This window comes from Phoca vitulina, unplaced genomic scaffold (assembly GCF_004348235.1).
Source record: "Phoca vitulina isolate PV1807 unplaced genomic scaffold, GSC_HSeal_1.0 scaffold39, whole genome shotgun sequence".
Taxonomy (NCBI): domain Eukaryota; kingdom Metazoa; phylum Chordata; class Mammalia; order Carnivora; family Phocidae; genus Phoca; species Phoca vitulina.
In genome coordinates this window covers 14,398,485-14,422,165 of record NW_022589742.1, presented here as the reverse complement: position 1 = coordinate 14,422,165, position 23,681 = coordinate 14,398,485, and the positions used below count along the sequence as shown (strand labels likewise).

Sequence of the window (23,681 nt, the reverse complement as noted above, 5' to 3'; positions counted from 1 at the left end):
GGGGTGTCGAGCGAATGACCAAGAATCTCTCCAGTTTACTCCCACCAGCCCCTGCACCGCGCCCCTGGGCGCCCTACCTGGCCAATCACGTGCCGCGCCCTCCTCTTCTTTCCTCTAAGCAGCCAGGTAAGCTCACGCCCTGCCCCAGCGGGCCTTGCTCGCACCAGCCAGGGGCAGGCGGACCCAGACGGGACAGGGCAGGCCTGCGGGTGACCCTGCCCGAATCGCGGACCCCTACCTCCTTCCTCGTCCCAGTCCTGGCGCAACGCCCCCACCCCCAACTAAATAAAATAAAATAAAATAAAAAAACAAAAAAAACCCACCAAGCACACAGTCACTTGGATTCACTAGACAGCCCTGTTCTCTCACACACCATACCCATACACTCAGGCTGCAACCCCACTCCAAAATACACACGGTCTCCAACCCTCCATCTGAGCACATACACTAGCCACATGCATCCCCGCCACACACATGAGCACATCACACCCAAAGACACACACACCCCACACCTTCATGCACATGAACCTTTGAACACACACCTTAAGTAGGCTCACATAAAGACATCTCGCTCATGAACTCACTCACACACTATACACCCCAACAAACACCACCCGTAAACTCACATTGGCACAACACATCTAAGGGTAAACACACACCAAACACACATATGCACATGAGGTTCAACAGGCACACACACATGCACACTGCACACATTTACACACTCACCACAGCACGGCCACAAACCCCGGCAGAAACCATACATCGAACACACCCACATCGGATCGCACCCACATAGTCATACTATAATCGGGCAGAAACGTACAACCTAGAAGCGTGCACACACAAACACCGCACAAAACACATGCTCCATGTCCGAGCGCAAACCAAATACACTCCACACCAAGCACTCGGGCTAAAACGTGCGCCGCGCACACACACCCCACACCCAGCCACACACCGAACGCACACACAGACGAACTGCACCCGCGCGCGCGCGCACACACGCGTACATGCATACATACATACACACACAGCCCGCCCCCTCCTTCCCTCCGGGCGGAAGAGAAGGGGGCGAGGAGGGGAGGAGGGGAAGGAAGGAGGGGGGATGGGCCGGCGAGGCGGAGCAGGCACAGAGGCTCTTTTCCCTTTGACCTGAGGCGTTGCCCCCTTAAAGCGCCTGTTCCCCCGTCCCAAGCAAAGGGATTGAGTTGGGTCCAGGCGGGATCCAGTCGCAACGCAGGAAAACTGGAAGGTCGGGGGAATCCGCCGGCGTGTGGTGAGCGTCCCCTCGGCGGGGACCCTGCTTCCTCGTATAATCGACCCCCCGGGAGGCTCCTCCTTCTGAACTCTCCCCCAGACCCTTACACCGCCTTGACCTTTGCGCCACAGGGGGTGCTTTTTCCTCCTCTCCCTGAAAGAGTGGACAACTGTTAAGGGTGGAGGGCTTTATTGGTTTCAAGAAGTAAGGAGTTTAGATCTGCAGAGAAGCTTTTTGCGAAACCTGTCCTAACCTAGCTTGAAGACTTTTCTTAATGGAGAACTCACTATTTTGCAAAGCAAATCATTTTCTGCATAAAAATCACTGACCCCGCGCTGGACACATAGTAGGGCGTCATAAATGTTCCTCCCTCCCGCTTATGTCACCAAATCTGGTAGAGCTATCTGCAGCCCGCAACAGCCTGTGACAGCTCTTGGGCTACCGGTGAGGTTTTTGTTTTTGTTTTTGTTTTGTTTTGTTTTTTTCCCCTTAGCGCACAAGCCCTCCTGAGAATGGCGGCCAGGGCCGGGGAGCCACCGGCGGCAGGGGGCGGTAGAGTCGCCAAAGGTGCTTTGCACTCCTGGCGAAGTAGCCCCGGCAGGAAACTCTGAGGTACAGGCTACAGGATACAGGGCTCACTCCAGAAGGCTCCGCGGCCAGATCACCATCTGGCTCTCGTCGCCTGCTTTCATCCTTTCCGTTGAGATGGACAGCGGGTGTAGGAGAGGTGGAGGAAGAGGACATCTGCCCCCTGCGGCGCATTTTGTAAAGCTCGGTGCCAGAGGCTTCCGAGAGTCCTTGGAGTTCGAATCCCGACTCTGCAGGCTTAGCAGACTAGCTTAGCAAGTCACTGACTTAGGTCGGCGGGGTGGTTGTGAAGTTGGGAGGAGGAAACACATGCAAAGTGCTTATCCCAGTTAAGATCTGGAAGACCTCCGTTCCTCTCCAGTCCCTCCTCCTCTCCCCAACCCTAATCAAAGATAAAGATTTGAAAGTTTGGGGCACCGGGGAATCAGAGGGAGGGATATATGGCCACCAGATGATGCCCCCAAGCCAGGCCAGAAAGGCAGAGGACGGACAGGGGTTCAGTTAGCATTCAATTACTTAAGCGATGTTCTGTGTTTAAGGGAAATGCTTGCACCAGTGATTTTAGTGATGCCACTTGATAGTCACAAGACATTCCAGGTCACAGCCCCAGTCCTTGGGGCTGCGGCGAGGCCCTTCTCTCCATCACCTCCACTCTTCACAGGTACTTCCTATTTTATTTCTCCCTGTGTTCTTCTCCTCCTTTCCAAGTTGCCACGTTAATCTTTTTAAAAAATTTGTCGTGAACACTCATTGGGTGCCAGGGACATCTCTTACCTTATGTCTCGCGGGTGCCTAGCACAGCGGCAGACACAGCACTGTGGCGGTGTACATGCGGCAAAGACATGTCCTGGGTAAAATCTTTTGGAAACGCTGAGACTTGAGGGCACCAAAGGAGTTATCATAAGGAATCCAGAGAGAGGACTCCAGTAGTGGCACCCCAGGCACTGTGGGGATGAAGAGGACGAAGGCTTTGGGGTAGGGGGCTATTCCTTTCCTCCTCAAAGCTGTCCATCTCTCAGGCTGCCTGGAAGGGCGTTGTTCCACTGCGGCTGAGGCTTCTGCAGTCAATTAAGAAGAAAGCCTCTTTCCTGGAGGGCAGAGGCCCTGGCCAGCTAGAGGGTGACTCACAGTCTCAGAGCTGAGCAGCAGGGGTGGTGCTAAAGTGGCAATGAATCAGTCCAAGATGGCATGGGGAGATTACCTGAGTGATGATGAGCATGGGGATGAAGCAGATGCCTGAGCCCCTAGGGCTGGTGCTAAGTGATAGAATCTCTATATACAGATGCATAGAATCGGCTCCTAACCCACCTCCCCACTTCCACTCCAGCCAGGTCCCCAAGGAGAGCCCTGAGCCTTCTTAGAGGAGGAAGTGAAGTGGAAAGCACCCTTCTTGGGGGGGGGGGTGTTTGGGATACCTGAGTTCCAATCCTGACTCTGCTACTTGCTATGTAACCCTGGGAAAGCTCTTTTCCCTCCTGTGGCCAACACAAGAAGGAAGTTCAGGGGGCAAGGGGCTCTGTGCCAGGCCATGTGCTAAGTACTTTACTGATGCTATTTCACACACTTCTCCATGGTGCTATAGGGTGAGCATTTACTCCCCTATTTTGCAGTTGAGAAAACAGACTGAGTGATCTTCAGTGATCTACCTTTTCACTAATATATTGTGCAGTATTTATGTATTTATGTTACCAAGGCGATCACTGTAACCCAAGCCAACAACCTGTCGCTCTTCTGCGTAAATTGGCTCCGCATGCACTCAGGTTCAAATCATGACTCCCAACGGCCCCCAACGCTGACTTGTGTTGCTTTCCTGACAAGGCAGTTGGCTACCCGAATGGGTTTCTCTTTTCTTCTTCTGTGACACCCACCCACTCCCAACTAAAATCTTTCCCTGGTATATCAGTCTAAGATCCCACATTAGAAAGCAAGCATCACCAGAAAGATGCTCCCCAATATCAGTCCCATATCACAAAGGTGGGGGAAGTGGCTCAGGATGCTGCAGTGAGGAAGGGGAGCAGAGTTGCCAGGGCCAGAAGGAGGGGCTACAGAAAAATCCAACAAGGGAGAGAGAGAGAGAGAGAGGGAGAGAAAGAGAGAGAGAGAGAGATGCCAGGGACAATTTGGACCAGCCTCAAACTGCAGCTCCCTCCCTTTCTCCCCCTCTCCTGATTTGGTGCTCTAGAATGTATAAAGGGGCAGCACCCAACCCATTTTCAGCAGGAGGAGAGGGAGAGATCCTCTTCTTCAATGGAAAGGAAAACTGCCCTGAGCATTCAAATTACATTCCTGTGTTGGGTAAGATTTATTGAATTACTGTGGGGGGGAGGGGTGGGAGGGAGGAGGAGGAGAAGAGGGCATCTTCCTGGTCCTGATGATGGTGAGGTGGTACTTCAAGTGTAAAGAGCGCCACCCATTCTGCTGCTGGAGCCAAAAGCTCTCTCCCTTTGCTAGGGAATAAGAGAGACTTGCCACCGGGCTTCTGGATCTCACTTCCAATCCAGGTCCCTGAGAGCCACCTCCCTGAGCCTTTGGAGAGTCAGTCCATGTCTCCCTGGGCTGCCCCAGTATCTGTGTACACCTGGAGTCAGCATCTGCCCACTTCCCTCCCCCCTCCCTCTCATTCCTTCTCTCCTTTGCCCAGGCTCTGCTTCCCGCTCCTTCCCTCTTGCCAGGGTCACCCATAGTCTCTGGCATTCTTGACTCTCCTCTTTCTTTTTCCATTTCTGTCCCTCTGCATCAACAACACCCTCCCTTTGTCCATTTACTTTGTCCAGGAGAGGAGAAAATCCAGTTGGGAGGGGGTGTAATTGCATATTTGAAATTCTCCCCACTTGAGAGCTTGCGTTTATAACCCTGTATTACCCTTGTTGCATCAGATGAAAATATTTAGTACTTGTGCATAATATATTTTTGCTTGGCTGAACAGTGATTTGTACACATCAGTGCTGGGCTGCAGATTGGAAGGGCAGCATTTTTTGGAAGAGGTATTAGAAGGTAAGATGGTTTGGGCAGGTGTGAGTGCCTTCTGATTTCGCAAGGTGCCAAGAAGGTACAAAAAGAAAGATGAAGACTATAGTCTGTGTGTTGCGGGGGTGGGGGGGGTGGGGTTACTGAGACCATTCTCATCCAGGTGGGTAGAGGACTTTGTGAAGTCAGCTTCTGTTTGCTCTTGCACTGGACTTTGAACAAAATGACCTTTTTGTCTCTGAGTTTGCAAGAGCAGAGGCCCTGGACAAGATGGGAAACAAGGAGCTGGAAGCATGAGGCAAGGAGGGGAGGGGGTTATTTCTGGTGCAGTCCCTGAGTGCAAAGGGCCAACAAGAGATGTTCCCTGCCCTCCAGTGCCATACAAATAAGGGCAGAGGGGAAGCAATGAAAGGTAGCAAAAAGTGCACTGAGCTTCGGTCCAGGAGTTCTGGGTCTTCCTCTTGACTCTGCCACTGATTATCTCTGTGCCCTTTGGTAAGTTTCTTAGCCATCTAAACCTCCACTTCTGCCTTTCCTTCGCCTGTAATGTGAGATTGTGTAGTATGGCCAGAGGAGGGGAAATTTGGAGCACTCAGAGGAAGGGACCCTTGGGCTGAATCTTGAAGGAGAGATCAGCTTTGACTAAAGGGAGCGAAGATTGTGGGGTACAGCGAGAAACAGTGGGAGTAACCCAGGGAATTTAGCAAACAGGTATGCGTAAGGCACTCAGCTGGCTGCTGCGTGGAAAATTGCTATGAATCAGCAGCCCCTGCCCCACCGCGGAAGGTTTTACAGAGAGTGGGGGAATCTGAGCGGCAGAGCTAAGCGCTCGCTGAGCCTGCAGGTCGTCCCGGGACGGGCCGCGGCTGAGCTGCACGACTGACCAGCGGGTCACGCAGCCACTTATTCCCTGGCCGGACCAGGAGAGTCGCCAAGAGGTAGTGCAGGGGCAGGGCTCCAGGGACCTGAGTGCAGCTCACTGAGGGGCTAGAGTGGGAGGTGAGGGTCCCCGAGGGAGGACCCGACGTGAGGGAGGGAGAAGAAGCCCGCGAGTGCTGCTCAAGTTACAGGGTTTCGCGTTCAATGTTCAAACCTCGAGCTCGCGAGCAAGATTTTAATTTTTCTTATTCTCGGCAGGGAGTGGGAGCTGAGAGGGGTCTTTGCGCGCCGCGGGGCTTTGTTTAACTTTGCAGCTTCTGCGCTCTCTCGAGCCACACCGGGGCGGGACGCGCGTGGCGCACCCCAGCCAGAAGGTCGCGCTCTGGGGCAGGGTGGCAGCCGGAGGCCCAGGACCAGCCTCCGAGGCAGAGGGCGCAAAGTTCGCGCCTGGCGGGTTCTCGTCCCTGTCCCCCTCCCCTCTCCCTCCGCCGTCACCTAGCGGGGGGTGGGGGGGGGAGAGGGGAAGAGAGTCAAGGGCAGACAGCAGAGCTGCGGCGCCAGGAGGGAGAGACAGGGAGACCCGCTTAGACCCCTCCGCTCTCTGGCGCCCTTAGGCCTGCGGAGGGGCGAGGGGCGCCCTTTCTTCCCAGCTGTGGACAGTGGCAGTGTGGCCCCGTGTCCTGGAGTTGGGGAAGTCCTGTGGAAGTACCAAGGACTCCGCAGACTTGAGATCTGTGTTTCTGCCGTGCTCTTAGATAGACAGGATGATAATAAATTACCCCAGTTGTGTTTCGGCTTGGAGATGCTCACCGACCTTCCCAAGGCCACTCAGCTGCTTAGTAACTAGGCAGGCCTCCTGATTCCTGGTCTAGGGTTTTTTTCACTGCATCATAGCGGAGACGGTGGCCTAATTTTGAAGAGGGGATAGATAGGTAGTTAGACACTGATATTTTTAAAAATATGGTTATTTTTTAAATATTTTTTAAAGATTTTATTTATTTATCTAATTGACAGAGAGAGAGAGAGAGAGTGAGAGCAGGAACACAAGCAGGGGGAGTGGGAGAGGGAGAAGCAGGCTTCCCACCGAGCAGGGAGCCCGATGTGCGGCTCGATCCTAGGACCGCGGGATCATGACCTGAGCCCAAGGCAGACGCTTAACCGACTGAGCCACATAAATATGGTTATTTTAATGTAGTTTTAAAATACCATTCTTAGCATGACAACTACCGGGGAAAACATCTCCCACAGCCCCAATTCTCTATGACAGCCACTCAGACAGGATTTTGAAAAAGAAAACTGGCAGCAAATTGGATGCTTGTTGGGGAGAAGATACAATCAAAGGAGAAGAGAAGCAGGTGGGGGTGGGGAAACAAAGATGAGGAAGAGGTAGCTCTCAGCATAGATTCTGAGAACAACTTTATTCTAGAGGTTTCCTTCCTAGGGGTCTGTCCAGACAGTTTGGGGGAGTGTCTCCATTGGTCTTTTCTGTCTTATGCCCACTCTGTAGAAGCCCCAGCTGCGGTCTGCAGGTACAAATGCTTGAAGGCAGGGTCTTATTTCTCTCCTTCTCTCTGTTGTAGCAAATACATTCTGTGTGTGTGTGTGTGTGTGTGTGTGTGTGTGTAAAAATACATATGTGAAAGAGCTTGAGAGTGTGTGTGTGCATGGATGTCAATGAGAATGAATGCTTGTGTTTGAAAGGGAGTGTGTCTTAAAGAGGGGGGCTTAGGGTGACAGGGGGGTTGAGAAGATGGGAAAAATAAATCAAAGGTTACTGAAAACGTACAGCTGAGTAAGGGTCTTCCTAGTGCTAGTGGACCTGAGGAAATAGTCAATTCTTAATATTCCTTAAAGGAAAAAAGGAGAGGAAATGTATTTAAATTAGTGCAGGGAAGAATGATATTAGACCCATGGGCCTTTCTTGACAGGTCTTCAGGCTCTTGACATTTATGTGACCTCCAACTAGGCTGCAAGATCCCAAGGGCAGAAATTGGGGTTTTCCACTCCAGATGGCTCCCCACTTTCCTCCCCCATCCCTAGCATAGATGGCTTGCACAGTGTGCTGTGGAAGACAAAGGTGGGGACTAAATCCCTTTTGTGGGCCAGTTCATTTTTGTCTACATTTCACAGCCTAGACTAACCCCCGTCCGCCCTCCACACACAGTTAGTTGTCTTGCATCTCTGATCACTGAAAGACAGTGAAGAAAGAGTTGAACTCATCCCCTCTGAAAGTGTGCTTCCTGCTGACTGGGGCTAAGTACCCATTTTTGCCTTCAAAGGATGGGGCAAAGGCACTCTCCAAGGGGGAAACTGTCTGCCTCATTCCAGATAGTGGCACTTCTGCTCAGACTTCACTTTCAGATATTATGGGGGGCAATTCCTCACCTTGGTACAGCACTGTGTCCTTTGGAGGATTATTTCATTCTGCCCTGTCTTTTATTTAATCTTTACCACAGTCACACCTAATAGGTATCATGATTCTTATTTTGTAAGGTGATGGAACTTGAGGCTCAGAAGCATGAGATAATTTGCTACAGGTCACTTGGTTGGTGAGTGTGTGATCTTACATGTGGAGAGGCTGGGATTTGAACCCAAGTTCCAGTCCATATCTCAGGACTTTTCCAGGTTGACATCCTGTCAGCTTGGGGGTAGGCCAGGGTGAGGGATGTGGTGGGAGGAACACACAGGGCTTTTGGTGCCTTTTTCTTCTATCTACTCCTCTCCTCTATCTTTCATAATAGTCTTTCTGAGCCAGCTCTCTCTCATCATCATCATCATCATCATCTTCTTCTTTACTTCTCATAGCCAACAATCAATCGATCAATTGACCTATCTAATCTACCTCTATTCCCATTTCCCAAGAATAGTGTGTATAAATAAGACCTCAGAAATCCAGCTGCCTTCTTAGGAAAGAATGCAGTCACAGTTCAGACTGTCCCAGTTCCGGGCAGCAGATGAACAACCAAGAAATACCATGATTTGGTGGGAAAGGCAAGGCCTGGCCTGAGGATAGGTAGGGACAGCTGGTTCCCAGATCAGATTCCTCCATGGCCTTTTTTGTGCAACTTCAGGTAAGTCACAACCTCTCCTGAGCCCTAGGTTGTTGTTATCTGTAAAATGGGGAAACATAATACCCCACCCCCCTCCTTCCCAGGGGTTATTGTGAGAATAAAATAGCATGATTCATTTATCCATGAATCACGAATAACTGTTTCTGTTTTAATTACAAGACCTTTATGTTCTCTCAAAACCCTCAAAGTTTAAAATCCTATGATTCACCTAAGGAACACTTATTGCACACCTACTGTGTGTTAAGGCCCAGAGATAATGGGCATATTGAAAGCTTTTGAGAAAATGAGAAGCACGAGACAAATTAGACATTCAAAAGCAGGTTACCTCCTACTGATGGAACATTTTATTTACTTTTTTGGCCATGACATACTAGAAGCAGCAACCAAAAGGGGAAAACAGATAAAGGGTGACACGGCTTGTGATGCCAGCACTGTTGTGCACTCTGACACATCCCACAGATGCTAGTGAGAATATCTATAGCTCCTTGTATTTGGTGTCACATCACCTTGTTTACACTATCTTTTGGGATGTTTGTAGCATAAACATTGCCTTTCACCATCCTGGGCTCCAGTAGTTTCTATAGTTAATAACATTTAAAAAAGGGCATCCCACATTCTATAGAATGATGACTGTACTTATTTTACAGAGAGATTGTAATTCATGGTGGTTGCCTGCCTTCAGATGTGACTTCCCCTGGCTTATGGAATCAAACTTTGATTATGTGTCCATTCTTTTGATTTTGGTAGTTAGCCATGTGTTATTTGGCAGCTATTAAGAGTAAAGGTGGATGGGGCAGTAGGAAGAGCCCTAGAACTGAGAAGAACTGGGTTCTTGTCTAGATTCTGCTGTCAAATTGCTGTGTGGCTTTGGGCAAACTCCTGTCCCTCTCTGAGCCTCAGTTTTCTGAACTGTGGAATGGAAGCTATGGACTAGGTGATGGCTAAGGTCCCTTCTCTCTCTGATCCATTCTAATATACTAAGCAGTTCCTGAAACATTCTTTTTTTTTTTTTTTTCTGAAGCCAGAAGCTGTCCCCCCTCCCCACCCTTTCTTAATATATTTTAACAGTACTACCCCCAGTTTATGAGTTTCGGCTACGGCGTGATGGGCTGACTTCACGTATTGAAGAACACTGTCCCCAAATTTAATTATCTTGGGGCACCATCACTGCATAGGATAAAATGAGCCATTTTGTTCATCATGACTGCAGCCTTTGCTGAAATGGAGGTTACAGGGTAACAACTTAAAGGCTAACTCATTAATGCTCAGGGATGGTTGAGGTATTGTGCCAGCAGACCAAACTGGTGCCCAAATGTTTTTATCTAGAGACCTGTATCTCTTTCCTATGTCATGATATATTACTGGGGATGTCTTTATCCATTGTCACTGGCTGTAGACATTTGAATAACCTGGACGCAATGCCTGCCTCATCCACTATCGGTTCCTCAAACTCTGAGGAGCAATCAGAGGCTTGGAGCAAAATTCTGATGGTGCCATAAAGTGCCTAGTTTATAAGGATTCAAATGATGGCATCAGTGCAGTCCCCACTTTTATTCTGACAGGTGTTTACTAGTGAGCACTGCGCAATCCCAAACTATTTGATGGGGGCAATGGAGTAAATTAGTCCTCCAAAATGTGAGGGCTGTGGATTTATGCCTCGCTGAAAGCATTTCTGTCCTCACAATGTCAAAGCGGGTGACCTTTCAGACGTTAATTTGTTTCTCCATCTGTGCCATGCGTTTCGGGAGGACGTGAGGAACAAGCTTGATGCCACTTATGTGTGTTTCCCTTTTTGATATTACCAGAGACTTGCTCTGGGTGTCCCTCTGCTCTTTGTTCAAACTCTCTCTTTTGGCATCTGCTAATATCCTAGCCCTTTGACTGATCTAAATACCATTACGCGTTCTTTCACCAGTGACAATGTAAAATTGGATGTTTGAAAGAAAAATAAATTTTGAGACATATAGGCATTTTACTAACCTGAATAATAGCATTTGAAAAATGGACCTATACGGTTAGTTTTCCTAAATTTTGTAAGTTTTTTTTTTTTTTGACTTGCCCCTGATGCCATTGGAGATTGAAGAAGAAAGATCTATTCCCAACAGTCTCCCAAGATCTCTTTACCTGTTTTAATTTAATTCAAATTTAGTAAAAGAGCTTGAACAGAGTAAGATGTTGTATGCATTGATGCAAATTCTAATTTTATGTAATTACTTTTGAAACCTGATATTTTCTGGTAAACTCAGGCCCTTTGCAAAGAAACTTCAAGATCAACGTGTTTATTAAAAACCAATGCTAAATAGCACACATACTTTATTCATTTAATTCTCACACAACTGCTGAAATGGGTATTGTATCATTTCCCCATTTTATAGAGGAAGTCACTGAGGCTCAGAGAATTCAACTGATTTTCTTAAGGCCACACAGCTAAGAGATTGTAAAGCTCTGCTTTGCACTTAGTTCTACTTAGCTTTAACTCCAGGGCCACCAAAGGTATTTGTCAGAGGATATTGTTTTTGCGAATGTCTTGAATTCAAGGCTGAAAACTGAGAGGCCCCCTTTCCCCTTCCTTCTCCTGTATTTTTTGATGTCATGGTCACTTCAGGCCAACCCCATGGCATGCTGAAGGGGGAAGGGGAAGACACTTTGGAGACAGAGAGATCTCTTGGCACCTTGTTCCCTGTGAGGAGCTTGGAAAACCAGGCCTAAGGACAAGTATTCAGATCTCAAGAACCTGCTACTGTGCCTCTCTCTCTTGGTGGTGTTCAAGCCTGCTTACTTGTCCCCCCTCCCCACGCTTTCCATCTGCTTCCTGTCTGGGCACACTGGCCTCCCTAACTCTGCTTCTGTCTTGTATTCTCCTGGTGCCTTGAGAGACTTGAAGGCAAGCAAGACAGTGTCAGTTTTACTGGCACAACTGCAGCATATGATTGCTCTTAAGTTTAGCCCTCTATCTTTGAGCAGGAGGCAATGACAAACGGTTTATTCTAAGGCCTTTGATTTCCTTCGTAATTGTAAGCATCGAGGCTGACTCATCTCTCAAAGGCTTTTCTCTCTCTCTCTCTCTTTTGGCTGGTGTTGTTTTGAGGTTTTCTTGTTTGTTCTTACCTTATTTTGGGGGGAGAGAGGGATTGATTTTCATCTTGATTTTTGGGTTAAAGAACCAGCCTACTCTGGATGACCAGGTCTGGGAAGCCTTGGAAGAAGTAGCTGCAGCTGCAAAACAGGTACAAAAATGTCTGAATCGGGGCAAGGGGGAAAGGGGGAAAGGGGGGTGAAGGGGGGAAAGGGGAAAAAAAGGGAGAAAGGGGGGAAAGAGGGAGTAATGTCAGAAAAATTCAGCCAGAGCTAGGCTGCATATGTCAGGATGAGACCCTGGGCTAATAGGTTCTGGACCTGCTATTGTGAATGGGGTCTTGCTAGAGACTTAGTCTGGGACCGAGGTGGGTGCTGTGCATATATCTTTGGTTAAAATGATATTTTTGTGGATGCAGTTTGGTGGTTGGGCTTGGGCATTCACCTTGGGTCCAGGGGATGGTGCTTTGCAGTTGAAATAGCTTTAAAAAAATCCATGCTAAAGATTTTCCTCCTAGCTCAGTTCCGAAGCCATAGAAAGATTCCTCGTCTTTTCTCATACTGCACTTCAGTTATCTGGCAGGCATTTATTATTGACATGCATGACTTTTGGCCATTAAGGAAAGTGGGCAAAAGTGAATTTTGGAAACAGAAGAGGGGTGGGATTTTTGTGGGTCTGTGCGTTTGTTTGTGTGTTTCTTTTGGACAGAGCTCGTTTATTAGATTATTGAATGATAAACTCCTTCCTACTTTTCCTCTGTTAAAGCCACATTACCTGATCTTTGGAATTTAAGCCCCCCCAACTCAATTATAATATATAGAATATTACCATAAAACTCCATGGCAAACGGGGGCTCAGAAAAAAAAATGGCATATGACCACTTCCCTTCTTGTCAAAGGTTTAGTTCCCCCAAATTATCTTCTCTGTCAAGAACCAGCATCCATTCACTCACCCAAACCATAACCTTTGGAGCTGTCCTAAATTCTTTCCTTTTTATTATGATTCCCCTAAGTTCCATCAATTCTACCCATAAAATCCATCCCCTGCCCTAGCCCCAGTGACACTGGCTTGTATCAACATCTCTTTGCCTCTTGGCTGATCTACCTACTTCAGACTCTCTACCCAAACCAGGCTTTTCACTGCTCCCTGTGCTTTTTCCAGCTGCAGCTCTGACTGTCACTTCCCACTGAAAACCCTGCAGTAGTTCCCTACTGCCTTCAGGAGAAGGGTCCAGCTCCATAACATGGCTTTCAGGGCCATTCCTGAGCTCATCTTTGCCTATGCAGATTTGTCTCCTTCCATCCCCTTTAGACAGCTTTAAGAATATAACAACCTCTCTCCCATCTCTCTGCCTTTGCACAAGCTGTTCTCTTTCTGGACTCCCCCCCCCCCCAACCGCTGTCTCCAGGCAGACTTAGATGTTTCCTCCTTTCTGCTCTCACAGTACTTTGATTATATCTTGGCCATTGACTTATCACAAGGTTTTGTAAATTGTTGCCGCCCTGTATGTCTCCTTCACTGCACTGTTAGATCCTTTATGAAAAGAGTAGTATTATCTTGTTCATATTTGAATCTTTAGTGCCTGGCACAAAGTGGGTAGTTCATATAGATTTTTAAAAAATGAATGAATGAAAGAATAAATGAGTAACAGAGGCCAGGATGTGCAGGAAAGAATGCTGTATGGGGTTCAGGGAGATCCCCACTGAGGGATCCTATGTAGCCCAGGAGCAGTCTGAGATAGTGGGTACCATGGAGAAGGGACATATAAAACAGGTTTGCCAATACACTAAGACAAACTTCACTCTGATCATCCAATCCTGTAGTAGGGAGTCTCACTAGAAATGGCCTCGAAATGATGTTTGTTTGTTTTGGTACAAACTGATATTCTGTTCATGAAAAAAGAATCGTATAATCAAGTTGCACAATTTTTGGTAAATAGAGAAAGGCAAAAGGCAAACCAAATCCTACCACTTAATACAGATGCTGTTCGTATTGGGGTGCATTTTTTCAGTCTTTTATTTTTATGCATGTTTTCTTCACATGGTTGTAATCATAATTAATACAATTCTATATCTTCTATTTGCTGTTTAAAAGCTCTTTGTAAACATCACTTTAATGATTACATAATTTTCCAGACTGTGGTCATTCCATAATTTATATAACTAGTCTTGTTGCTGGGCTACCTTTTTCTCCTTACATGTTTTCCTGTTATGGCTCATGTAAATATGGTTTTTCCTGTCCAAAGGAAGATTTCATTAGGATAGATTCCTAGAAGGGAATTACTGGGTCAAAGGGCCTGGGGATGATATTTGGCTCCATACTTAGGTGTTCAGTTTGCTTTCTGGAAGAGTTGTACAAATTTTCAGTGCTCCTAACCTAGATGGATGTGCCTAAATTTCATCCAACCTGGACAGCATAGAGTTGTATGATTAAAAAATAAAAATGAACTCCATCACTGTTCTAATTAATTGATGGACAATATTACCTTATTCTTGTCTCAGTGTACATTTAAAAATTGTGAATAAGGTTGGTTGATTTTCTTTTTAATCTTTTTTCCCTTCTTTCTTTTTTGTTTTGTTTTCTGTCTTTTTTTTTTTTTTTTCCTTATTTGGTTTTTTTTTTTCTGGGTTGTCTTTTTTTGTTTTTTTTAAATAAGCAACCAGAGGCAGCTCTCCTTGAGGGTGAAGCCGCCTCCCAGTTTTCCCTCCCCCTTTGTCACCCTCCCCACCCCCCCATAGCTCCTTCCACCAGGTCCAGTGACAATTGGATGATGCAGCCTTGATAATCATCCGATTCCAGAATGGGTGGCTGCATTCCTTTTCTGAAGGCAGCAAGGACACTGTGCCCCAGAATCATGCCCCCTTTGCTGTTGTTGTCCGCCTTCATTTTTTTAGTGAACGTCCTGGGAGGAGCCCCAGGACACAATCCGGACCGCAGGACGAAGATGATATCAATACACAGTCTGTCGGAGCTGGAGCGTCTGAAGCTGCAAGAGACTGCTTACCACGAACTCGTGGCCAGACATTTCCTTTCTGAATTCAAACCTGACAGAGGTGAGCTGCCCGGAGCGTGGCGTCCCCGCCTTCCGGCGAGCGGACCCCCGGGCGGGAAGGGCCGAGTCTGGGGTCCAGGAGGGTGGGAGGGGCTCCCGCTCCGGTCCCCGGGCGCCCCGACAACTGAGGAAGCGGGAGTTGAAGGGTGTTTGAATTGTGGGAGAGGTCAAGATTAGTTGAGTTGGGTCGAAGACTGGGGGGCTTGAGGGGCGGTCAGACAGGCGGGCGGATGGCAGGGACAGACAGGTGGACAGAGGGCAGGTGAAGAGACTGACGCACCAGGTGCGGTGCGCGTACGAGTCAGAGCGAGGCGGAGGCTCAGAGGGACAGTCTGAGAAGGGATTGGAACGCACAGAGACGGCGCGCTCGAGAGACGGCGAGTCCAGGGAGATAGCGAGGCAGTGGGAGAGACACGCGCCAATCCGGGCTCCGGGCGGGAGGGCTGTGCGGGCGCGGGAGCGTCGGCTGGAGGTGCGCTGCGAGAGCTGCCCACCTCAGCCCGCTGCGGGTGAGCGAGCGGGACAAAGCCCTGGATGGGGTCCGAGCGTGTGGGGGGCCGGGGGTGCTAGAGGACTCGGCGGCCCAGGGGAGGCGGGCCGAGGGGCGCGCCTGCGACAGTGAAAAGTGCGGGGGGCGGCGGGCTCGCCAGGCGCGCGCAGCGGCAGCGGCAGCGGCAGCGGCAGCGGCTTGAGGGCTTCATGCGAGGGTCGAGGAGACCCCGCTGCGGGGGTCTGAGCGTCGGGACGGCGCCAATCGCCGCTTCCCGGGCTGTGGCGAGGGGAGCCGACGGCAGCCGGGGCGCGAGCGCGCCGGCAGGAACTTGGAGCCCCCTACTTGCCGCGGCGCCGCAGGCGGAGCCCCTCCCCTAGCCTGTTGCACTGTGCCGGCGCCTCCGAGCCCGCCACTGAGGCTGGAAGCCTTGTGTGGAGCTACTGCCGTGCGTGACACGGTGTGCGGTGCGCACGCGGCGCCTCCAATCGTCTGATCTGGTTAAATTCTTTGAGACTCAGGTGTGGTGGATAGGCTTGGTCCCGTTGTCAAACGGGGAAACTGAGGCTGGGAGAAAGCACAACACTTTCAGGGTGCTGGACCCAGCTGTTTGCCACCCCGCTCCCTGCGGGTCAATGCATTGCAATGTTTTCGACATTTATTAAATCCTTTTTGTGTGAGCGTGCGTGTCTTTTCTTTTTCTCTTCCCATAGCTCTACCTATTGACCGTCCAAACACCTTTGAGAAGTGGTTTCTGATTCTGAGAGGACAGCAGAGGGGTGAGGGGCTCTCTTACTTTTCTTAGGAACTAAATGGGATGCTGCCCACCCCCCAACCTCCCATATTGTGTCCCTGGCTACTGGAGGCTGGGCGGGGCCCACTGCTTCTGGGGGCACTACTCCCCCCCCCCCCCAAACCCTGTAGGGGATGATTTCAGGAAATGGCGCACTAGCTGCAGGCACGGGGCGGTCCTAGCTGATCTGCCTAAGCCTTCCCGGTGCACGCACCCCACACGGATCGCCCAGAAGAAATTGCCCTCATTGCTTCGAGGCTGTCACCCCCCCTGGCAGGACTTAAGGCAGGGACCTTTAGCTCCGTCGCGGTAGTTTGAGTGGAGCTGAGTCCTTCCGCCAAACCACTGCAGGGTCTTTTTGGCTCACTCCTCCAGGAGGGAGGCTGCGGGTCTGGAGGGGTGGGGTTGGCTGCGGGCGGTTGCTGAGAGGAGTGCCACAGCCCCTGCAGTTCCTCCTGATTTCAGCGCTGCGGAGCGTGGACGTTTCTCATTCTTTCTCTCCCTGGCTCCCAAGTCGTATCACTCAAGACATTTGGCATTCGTCTGGAAGAGGTGCTCGTGAATGAGCTTACCCGCCGCAAGCATCTTGAACTAACAGCCGCGATGCAGATTGAAGAATCCACGGGTCAGGCTGTGGGCCGTCGTCGGGGAAACGTGGTGCAAAGGATGTTTGGCCGCATCAGGCGCTTTTTCAGTCGCAGGCGGGATGAGCCCTCCTTGCCCCGGGAGTTTACTCGCCGTGGGCGTCGAGTGAGTTAAACAACCCTCCAGGTTTCAGGCAGTGGCCCTAACTGAGGCATCCAGGGATGCGGGGGACGGGGGGAGGGTCAAGACCTGTGTCCTCAGAGGAAGGGGGAGGTGAACAGAACACGTTGGAGGCCTGTAATTGGCTTGCCACGAAGAGACTGTCTCCTGTTATGAATGTGACGCAATCCTCAGGAAGGTCTGAAGAGACCTTCCTGCGCCCCCCGCCCCCATTTTTAAGATAGTCTGGGTTTCTCCACAGGGTGCAGTATCTGTGGACAGCCTGGCCGAACTGGAGGACGGGGCCCTGCTGCTGCAGACCCTGCAACTTTCCAAGATTTCCTTTCCAATTGGCCAGCGACTTCTGGGATCCAAAAGGAAGATGAGCCTCAATCCGATTGCTAAACAAATCCCCCAGGTTGTTGAGGCTTGCTGCAGCTTCATTGAAAAACATGGTAAGGGGACCTGAAAATGATTGTTAAATCAAGGTAGGAGGCAATTAAAGGGAAAGAATGGTGTTCTAGAAATGGGGAGAGAAAAGAGGTCACAGGTTTGAGGATGGGAACATTCCCCTGCCACCAGCTGGGGTTGGGATTCAGCTGGGGAGAGGGGAAATGCGGTGGGGAAGGGGACCAGAGATGCTTAGCATCCCTTGGTCTTTTCTTCCAGGCTTAAGCACTGTGGGGATTTTCACCCTGGAATACTCGGAGGAGAGAGTGCGTGAGGTAAATTGGTTATGTTTATACTTATGTTCCTTGAGTGAGGAAAAGCAGGTGTGTGTGTGTGTGGGGGGGGGTCTTCCCCACAGACCTGAGGGGAGTTTCATGCCTGGTGTGTGTGTGGGGAATCAAGGTATTCTTTCTAACCCCTCAGGCACACCGTATTGCCAGCTACCTCCACTGAAGCATAAGACAGGAGGTGGCCTGTGGTGGGCAGGGCAGAGGGTCCATGTATTCTCTCCCTTTTTCCTAGCTCCGTGAAGAATTTGATCAGGGTCTGGACGTCGTGCTGGATGACACTCAGAATGTGCATGATGTGGCTGCGCTCCTCAAGGAGTTTTTCCGGGACATGAAGGACTCTCTGCTGCCAGATGATCTGTATATGTCCTTCCTTCTGACAGCAAGTGAGTCTTATGCTCTCCCTTCTCAGGCAAAGAAAGGAATATGGGGTGTGGGGGTCTCAGGACAGAGCTCTGGCTGCAGGACCCCAAGGAACTAAAACAGAATAAGCACCAGAATCCAGATTACTTTCCTTGCATCTCTTCATATTACATTATAAGTCTATTGTTTGGAAATTTCTCTAGAGCTTCTTGAAGCTGTGTGTGCCCTCTCAGGGCAAAGAAGAACCTAGGTTCTATAGAAGGGGTCTGATTTTGATGGGAGCACTTTCTTGCTTTTAGGGTTCCTGAGCTCAAATGCTTTGGGAATGAGCAAAGACAAAATGCCTGGGTACTTTCTCCATAGCCTTCCTCAGTTTTCAAGCATCATCACATCTCTTGGTATCAGGCTGCTGCCAAGGCTAGCCCCCTGAGCCAGCCCCTGTTTTCCTTCTTCTAGCTCTGAAGCCGCAGGATCAGCTTTCTGCCCTGCAGCTGCTGGTTTACCTGATGCCACCCTGCCATAGTGACACCCTGGAGCGTCTGCTGAAGGCCCTGCATAAAATCACTGAGAACTGCGAGGACTCCATTGGCATTGATGGACAATTGGTAAAACAAACAAACAAACAAACAGAACAAAACAAAACTCTGGAAAAGGGTAATGAGAGTAGTAGGGGACATGTGTGGGAGTATATGAGAGAGAGACACACAGTAGGAGAGGGAAACAAGAACAAAAAGAGACACATTTATTTGTGTCATTTCCATCACCACCTCAGAGTCAATCACTTTCTGTTTTCCTTTTCATAGGTTTCAGGCAACCGTATGACTTCCACCAATTTGGCTCTGGTGTTTGGATCTGCTCTCCTGAAGAAGGGGAGATTTGCCAAGAGGGAGTCCAGGAAGACAAGACTGGGGATTGACCACTATGTTGCTTCTGTCAATGTGGTCCGTGCCATGATTGATAACTGGGATATCCTCTTCCAGGTAAATGGAACCTCTGGACAAACTTACTTCACAGCTTTTTCTCTCCTATTAACAAGGCAAGGGAGAGGTACATGCAACCCTGAGAGTAGCCAAAGCAGGCAGCCACAAAATCTCCCAGAAATTCCTCCTGCATTAGCTGGTGATGGTGCCTTCAGTTCTGGGTACCTGCTAGAGATGAGTCTAAATTTAAAAATGTCATGCAATAAAGGCTAACATTGCTCATTTTACCCTCAGGTGCCTCCCCATATTCAGAAGCAGGTTGCTAAGCGTGTGTGGAAATCCAGTCCTGAAGCCCTGGATTTTATCAGACGCAGGAATTTGAGGAAGATCCAGTGAGTGTTTTCTTGGTTTGTTTAAGCTTAGTCTGAAGCAGCATTGCCTGTGGGGGCTTCTAATCCCAGACCACCATCATGTTAGACAACCTAAGTATAAAAACTGACTTGCTTTTTCAAATTCATTCCAATCCAGGAGTGCACGCATAAAGATGGAAGAGGATGCTTTACTTTCTGATCCAGTGGAAAATTCTGCTGAAGCCCGGGCTGCTGTCCTTGCTCAGAGCAAGCCCTTTGATGAAGGTCAGTTCCCTGCTGGAGATCAGGCCCTTGGTGAAGGTCAGGCCCTTGCTGAAGTTCAGTCCCTTGGTGAAGGTCAGGCCCTTCCTGAAGGCCAGGTCCTTGCTGAAGATGAGCCCCTTGAGGAAGATGAATCCTCTGAGGAAGATGTGTCAGTCCATGAAGAGCCAGTATTTGAGTATCTCAATCAAGGAGTAGTCCTTGGGGAAGTTCAAGGTGTCGAGATCCCAAATGATCTTGAGATTCAAGGACCACATCTTGAAGGCATCCCAGAGCTTGATGAAGATGATGATGACAATGATGATGACGACAATGATGACGATGATGATGATACCCTGAATTTTGATGATCTTCCTCCCCTTGAAGATATTCTAGACCCTGATGATGAAGTTCCTGAACTCACTGAAATCCCAGACTTTGAAGAAATACCATATTTTGATATGGTCCCAGACCCTGAAGGAGACCCAGGTGTGCAAGAAATCCCAAATCTTGGAGAAAACCCAAGCCCTGACCTTGAAGAAGGACCAGATTTTGAAGACAACCAAAATCTTGACCTCACAGAAATTCCCTATCTCCATGTAATCCCGAACAATGAAGAAGCCCCAGAAGCAGACAAAATCCCAGACCATGCAGATGCTTCAGGTAATGATGAAAACCCAGATTCTGAAGAAGATCCCAGTCTTGAAGAGGTCCCAGCTCTTGGTGAAATCCCAAATGATGAATCCTCAAATGCTGAAGAAAGTCCAGACCATGAAGAAACCCCAGAGGTCAATGGGATTTCAGATTCTGATGAAGACCTTGATTTTGAAGAAGTCCCAGCTCTTCATGTGGTGCCAAGCCCTGAAGAAGCCCCTGGGAGTCATGAAATCCTAAATCATGAAGAATCCCCAGAGGTTAATGGACTCTCAGACTCTGAAGAAGATCCCCACCTTGAAGAGGTGCCAACTCTTGATGGAGTCCCAAATGATGAAGAAACCTCAGATACTGAAGAAATTCCAGATCAGGAAGAAACTCCAGAAGTCAATGGAATTGCAGGCTCTGAAGAAGACTCCAGCCCTGAATAGGTCCCAGCTCTCCATGTGGTAACAAGCCCTGAAGATGTGTCTGATTTTGATGAAATGCAAGACCAGGAAGAATCCTCAGATGTGAGTGGAATCCCAAACAGTGAAGAAGCCCCAGATGCTGAAGAAATCCCAGGACATGAAGAAGCCTCTGATGTCAGTGGAATCCAAGACTCTAAAGAAAACCTCAATCTTGAAAAAGACTCAGTTCTTAATGTGGTTCCAGAGCCTGAGGATGCTCAAGTTCACAATGAAATTCCCAGTTCTCAGAAAGACCAAGCCAACAGTTTTGAAGAGGACGAAGGTAGCAATTTGGATCCAGAGCCTGAAGAAATCTCCATTCTCAACACAATTCCAGACCTTCAGCCAGACTTGGCTGCCAGTCTTGAAGAACTCATGAATGTGGAAGCTGTCCCAATACCTAACGATCTTGACTCCAAAGAAGTTTGGAGTCCAAAGGCAATCCATAAAGAAGATGCATATGTTATGTTTCCTGTAGATACCACACTCCTTAAAAACAAGTCTCGGCCTGGCCAAGTCATGAACCACAAGTCCTCCCCAGAGTCACTGATGACCAACACCTGCTTTCTTCCCTCCATGAAGTGCTGTAAGCTTCCGGCTCCAGCTTTGTTACTCATTTGCTTAGTGAAATTAGGCTGCTTGTAGGGTGGTGGTGGTTGTTAGGAGGCCGCCCTCTTCCTCACTTTCCTGGTGGTATTGTCCATTTGCTCTGAGCACGGGGTATCTGTCTCACTCTTTCTGTTCTCTAACTCAGCCCTACCCCCAAAACCTTCCACAGTGGGCCTAGATTTAGCGATCTACGTTCTACTGTTAGGCTGTGGTTTTCTTAACATGTCAAATGGGGATACTCATTCCTAACTTCTTACCTCGTATTGTATTTGAAGGGCACAATTAGGTCTTACTCCCTTGGGTGCTGTGCAAAGTATGAAGTCTAGAACCATAAGGAGTTAACATTGTTACTATTTTCCAGGTTCCTCTGAGGAGCCAGCTGTGCCTTCCGGCATTGCCCGTTCCCATGACGATGAGGAAGGAGCGGGTAACCCCCCCATTCCAGAGCAAGACCGCCCATTGCTCCGTGTGCCTCGGGAGAAGGAGGCCAAAACTGGCATCGGCTACTTCTTTCCTTAGATGTTTTTTCCTTCTATAAGGTGCCGGACAGGGGAAAAGGGTGGGGGTAGACCTGGGATGTCACAGGAAACATTGAGGAGAATTTTGAAGGTAAAGATCTGAGGGTAAGAAGGATTTCCACCTGATGCTCGGATCAGGCTGAGAATTCCAAACACACTGCCAGCCCCTTCACTGGGGATGTTTGGTCCCTTTAGCTAGTAAAAGCAGAGATGTTTCTGTGTCATGCCCAGGCTCCCTGGTGCTACCTTGCCTTTCTCTTTTACCCCTGATCTTGGCCTTCCCACACTGCAGCCCTTCCTTTAATTGATGTGACATTTGTGGTAAATAACTTGTCCCAGAGAAGCTCACAAATCTCGAGGTGCTTTCCCTCCCCCCAAAAGGGAATTGCATGTTTTTCCTGACTTTCCTTCCCTCCTCCCGAGAGCTCAATTGGAAAGGCCCTCAAGAGGCATGTTAGGACGTTAGGTCAGCCTACTGACAGCTGACAAATAATTAATGCTAAACCATGTCACACCAACTCATAGCCATGTCCCCGCAGCAACTCCACCACCTCAGGATTCCTCCCCCCCAAATTATTTAGACCAATGGCTCATCCAACAGCCACTCTCAAAATTCTGTGCAGTTTGGCTCAGGTCACACTAACAGGGACACCTCAAATGTAAGCCTAACTAGCCTTCTGGGATCAAAAGTTAGAGGAAAAATTTGATTTTATTACCTAGATCTGTTTTACAGACAGCTGGAGTTCACATCCTGTTGTCAGCAAAACAGCTAGTTAGGTAGAAACACATAGTTCCAAGTAGCTAAAGTCACCTGATTACAAATGTTCTTAACTATCGTCTCTGTAGTTCCTCTATGCAGGACGGTACAAATTTGCGGGACATGCTCTGGTAACACACAGATATGGGTTATGTATGACATCCAAAATTATAGCTGATATTGATGGGTAACAACTGCTAAGGTCCATAGAATGAAGAATGTATTGTATTGAGGGATAGAAATTGATCACACAATGGATAACAACCGCAGAGCTCGAAGATTTGTGATTGTTAAAACTTCTCTGGCATTTAATCATTAATAAACATCTGTATTGTGACAGCAGCGTATTCATGGCTTACTCTGTGTGTGTGTGTGTGTGTGTGTGTGTGTGTGTGTGTGTGTGTTTAGTTTGAAAATTGTGTTGGTGAGTTGGGAAGCTCTGATTGGAGCTGAAGGGGAAAGAGAGGTAGGGAAGAGGAATAAAGGAGAGGGGGTCACATGGAATAATGGGATGGAGAGGAATGGAATAAAGCAGAGGGGGAGATGTGGAATAAAGGGGAGGGGTGATGGGAATAACTGGGTGAGATGACATGGAATAAAGGGGAGGGGGTAATGAATAAAGGGGAAGGATGATGTGGAATAAAAGAGTGGAGGTGATAGGGACAAAAGGGGAAGGGTGGTGGGGAATAAAGAGGAGGTGATGGGGTATGAAGGAGAAGGGTGATGTGGGATAAAGGGATGGAGGTGATGGGGACAAAGGGAAGTTATGGGGGATAAAAAGCAGGGGTGATGCAGAATAAAGAGATGGTGATGGAGAATAAAGGGGGGGGGGTGACATGGAACAAAGGGGAGAGAGGTATGAGATAAAGAAGAAGAGGGTAATGGGGAGTAAAAAGGAGTAAAATGGAAGATGGGAAGAGCTGTGGTTGAATAAAGAGAATGGAAGAGTTAAAGTAGAATACATGAGATAAAAGGGAGGGGTGATGGGGAATAAAGGAGCAGAGGTGATGGGGTATAAAGGGGAAGGGTGTTGTGGGATAAAGGGGTGGTTGTGATGAGGACAAAAGGGGGGTTATGGGGAATAAAAAGCAGGGGTGGTGGGGAATAAAGAGGCAGTGATGAGGAAAAAAGGGGAGGGGTGG

The 23,681-nt window shown here is 48.8% G+C and overlaps 1 protein-coding gene across 2 annotated transcripts in view; it reads left to right on the top strand.

The window, feature by feature from the left end:
• The window catches only part of ARHGAP36 (Rho GTPase activating protein 36), a 30,221-nt gene extending 8,364 nt beyond the window's left edge, over positions 1–21,857 (top strand). The window contains exons 2-12 of one of the 2 annotated variants that reach the window (XM_032428359.1): positions 14,737–14,895; positions 16,098–16,163; positions 16,692–16,927; positions 17,184–17,376; positions 17,591–17,646; positions 17,894–18,044; positions 18,478–18,626; positions 18,825–19,001; positions 19,236–19,333; positions 19,470–19,576; positions 21,626–21,857. In XM_032428359.1, coding sequence (XP_032284250.1) covers positions 14,737–14,895; positions 16,098–16,163; positions 16,692–16,927; positions 17,184–17,376; positions 17,591–17,646; positions 17,894–18,044; positions 18,478–18,626; positions 18,825–19,001; positions 19,236–19,333; positions 19,470–19,576; positions 21,626–21,783 — 1,550 coding nt within the window. In that variant the 3' untranslated portion in view covers positions 21,784–21,857. Of the gene's footprint in view, positions 1–14,642; positions 14,896–16,097; positions 16,164–16,691; positions 16,928–17,183; positions 17,377–17,590; positions 17,647–17,893; positions 18,045–18,477; positions 18,627–18,824; positions 19,002–19,235; positions 19,334–19,469; positions 19,577–21,625 lie in introns of those variants that run through there. The other variant, XM_032428358.1, reaches the window with a different exon arrangement.
• The last annotated feature ends 1,824 nt before the right edge of the window (positions 21,858–23,681 follow it).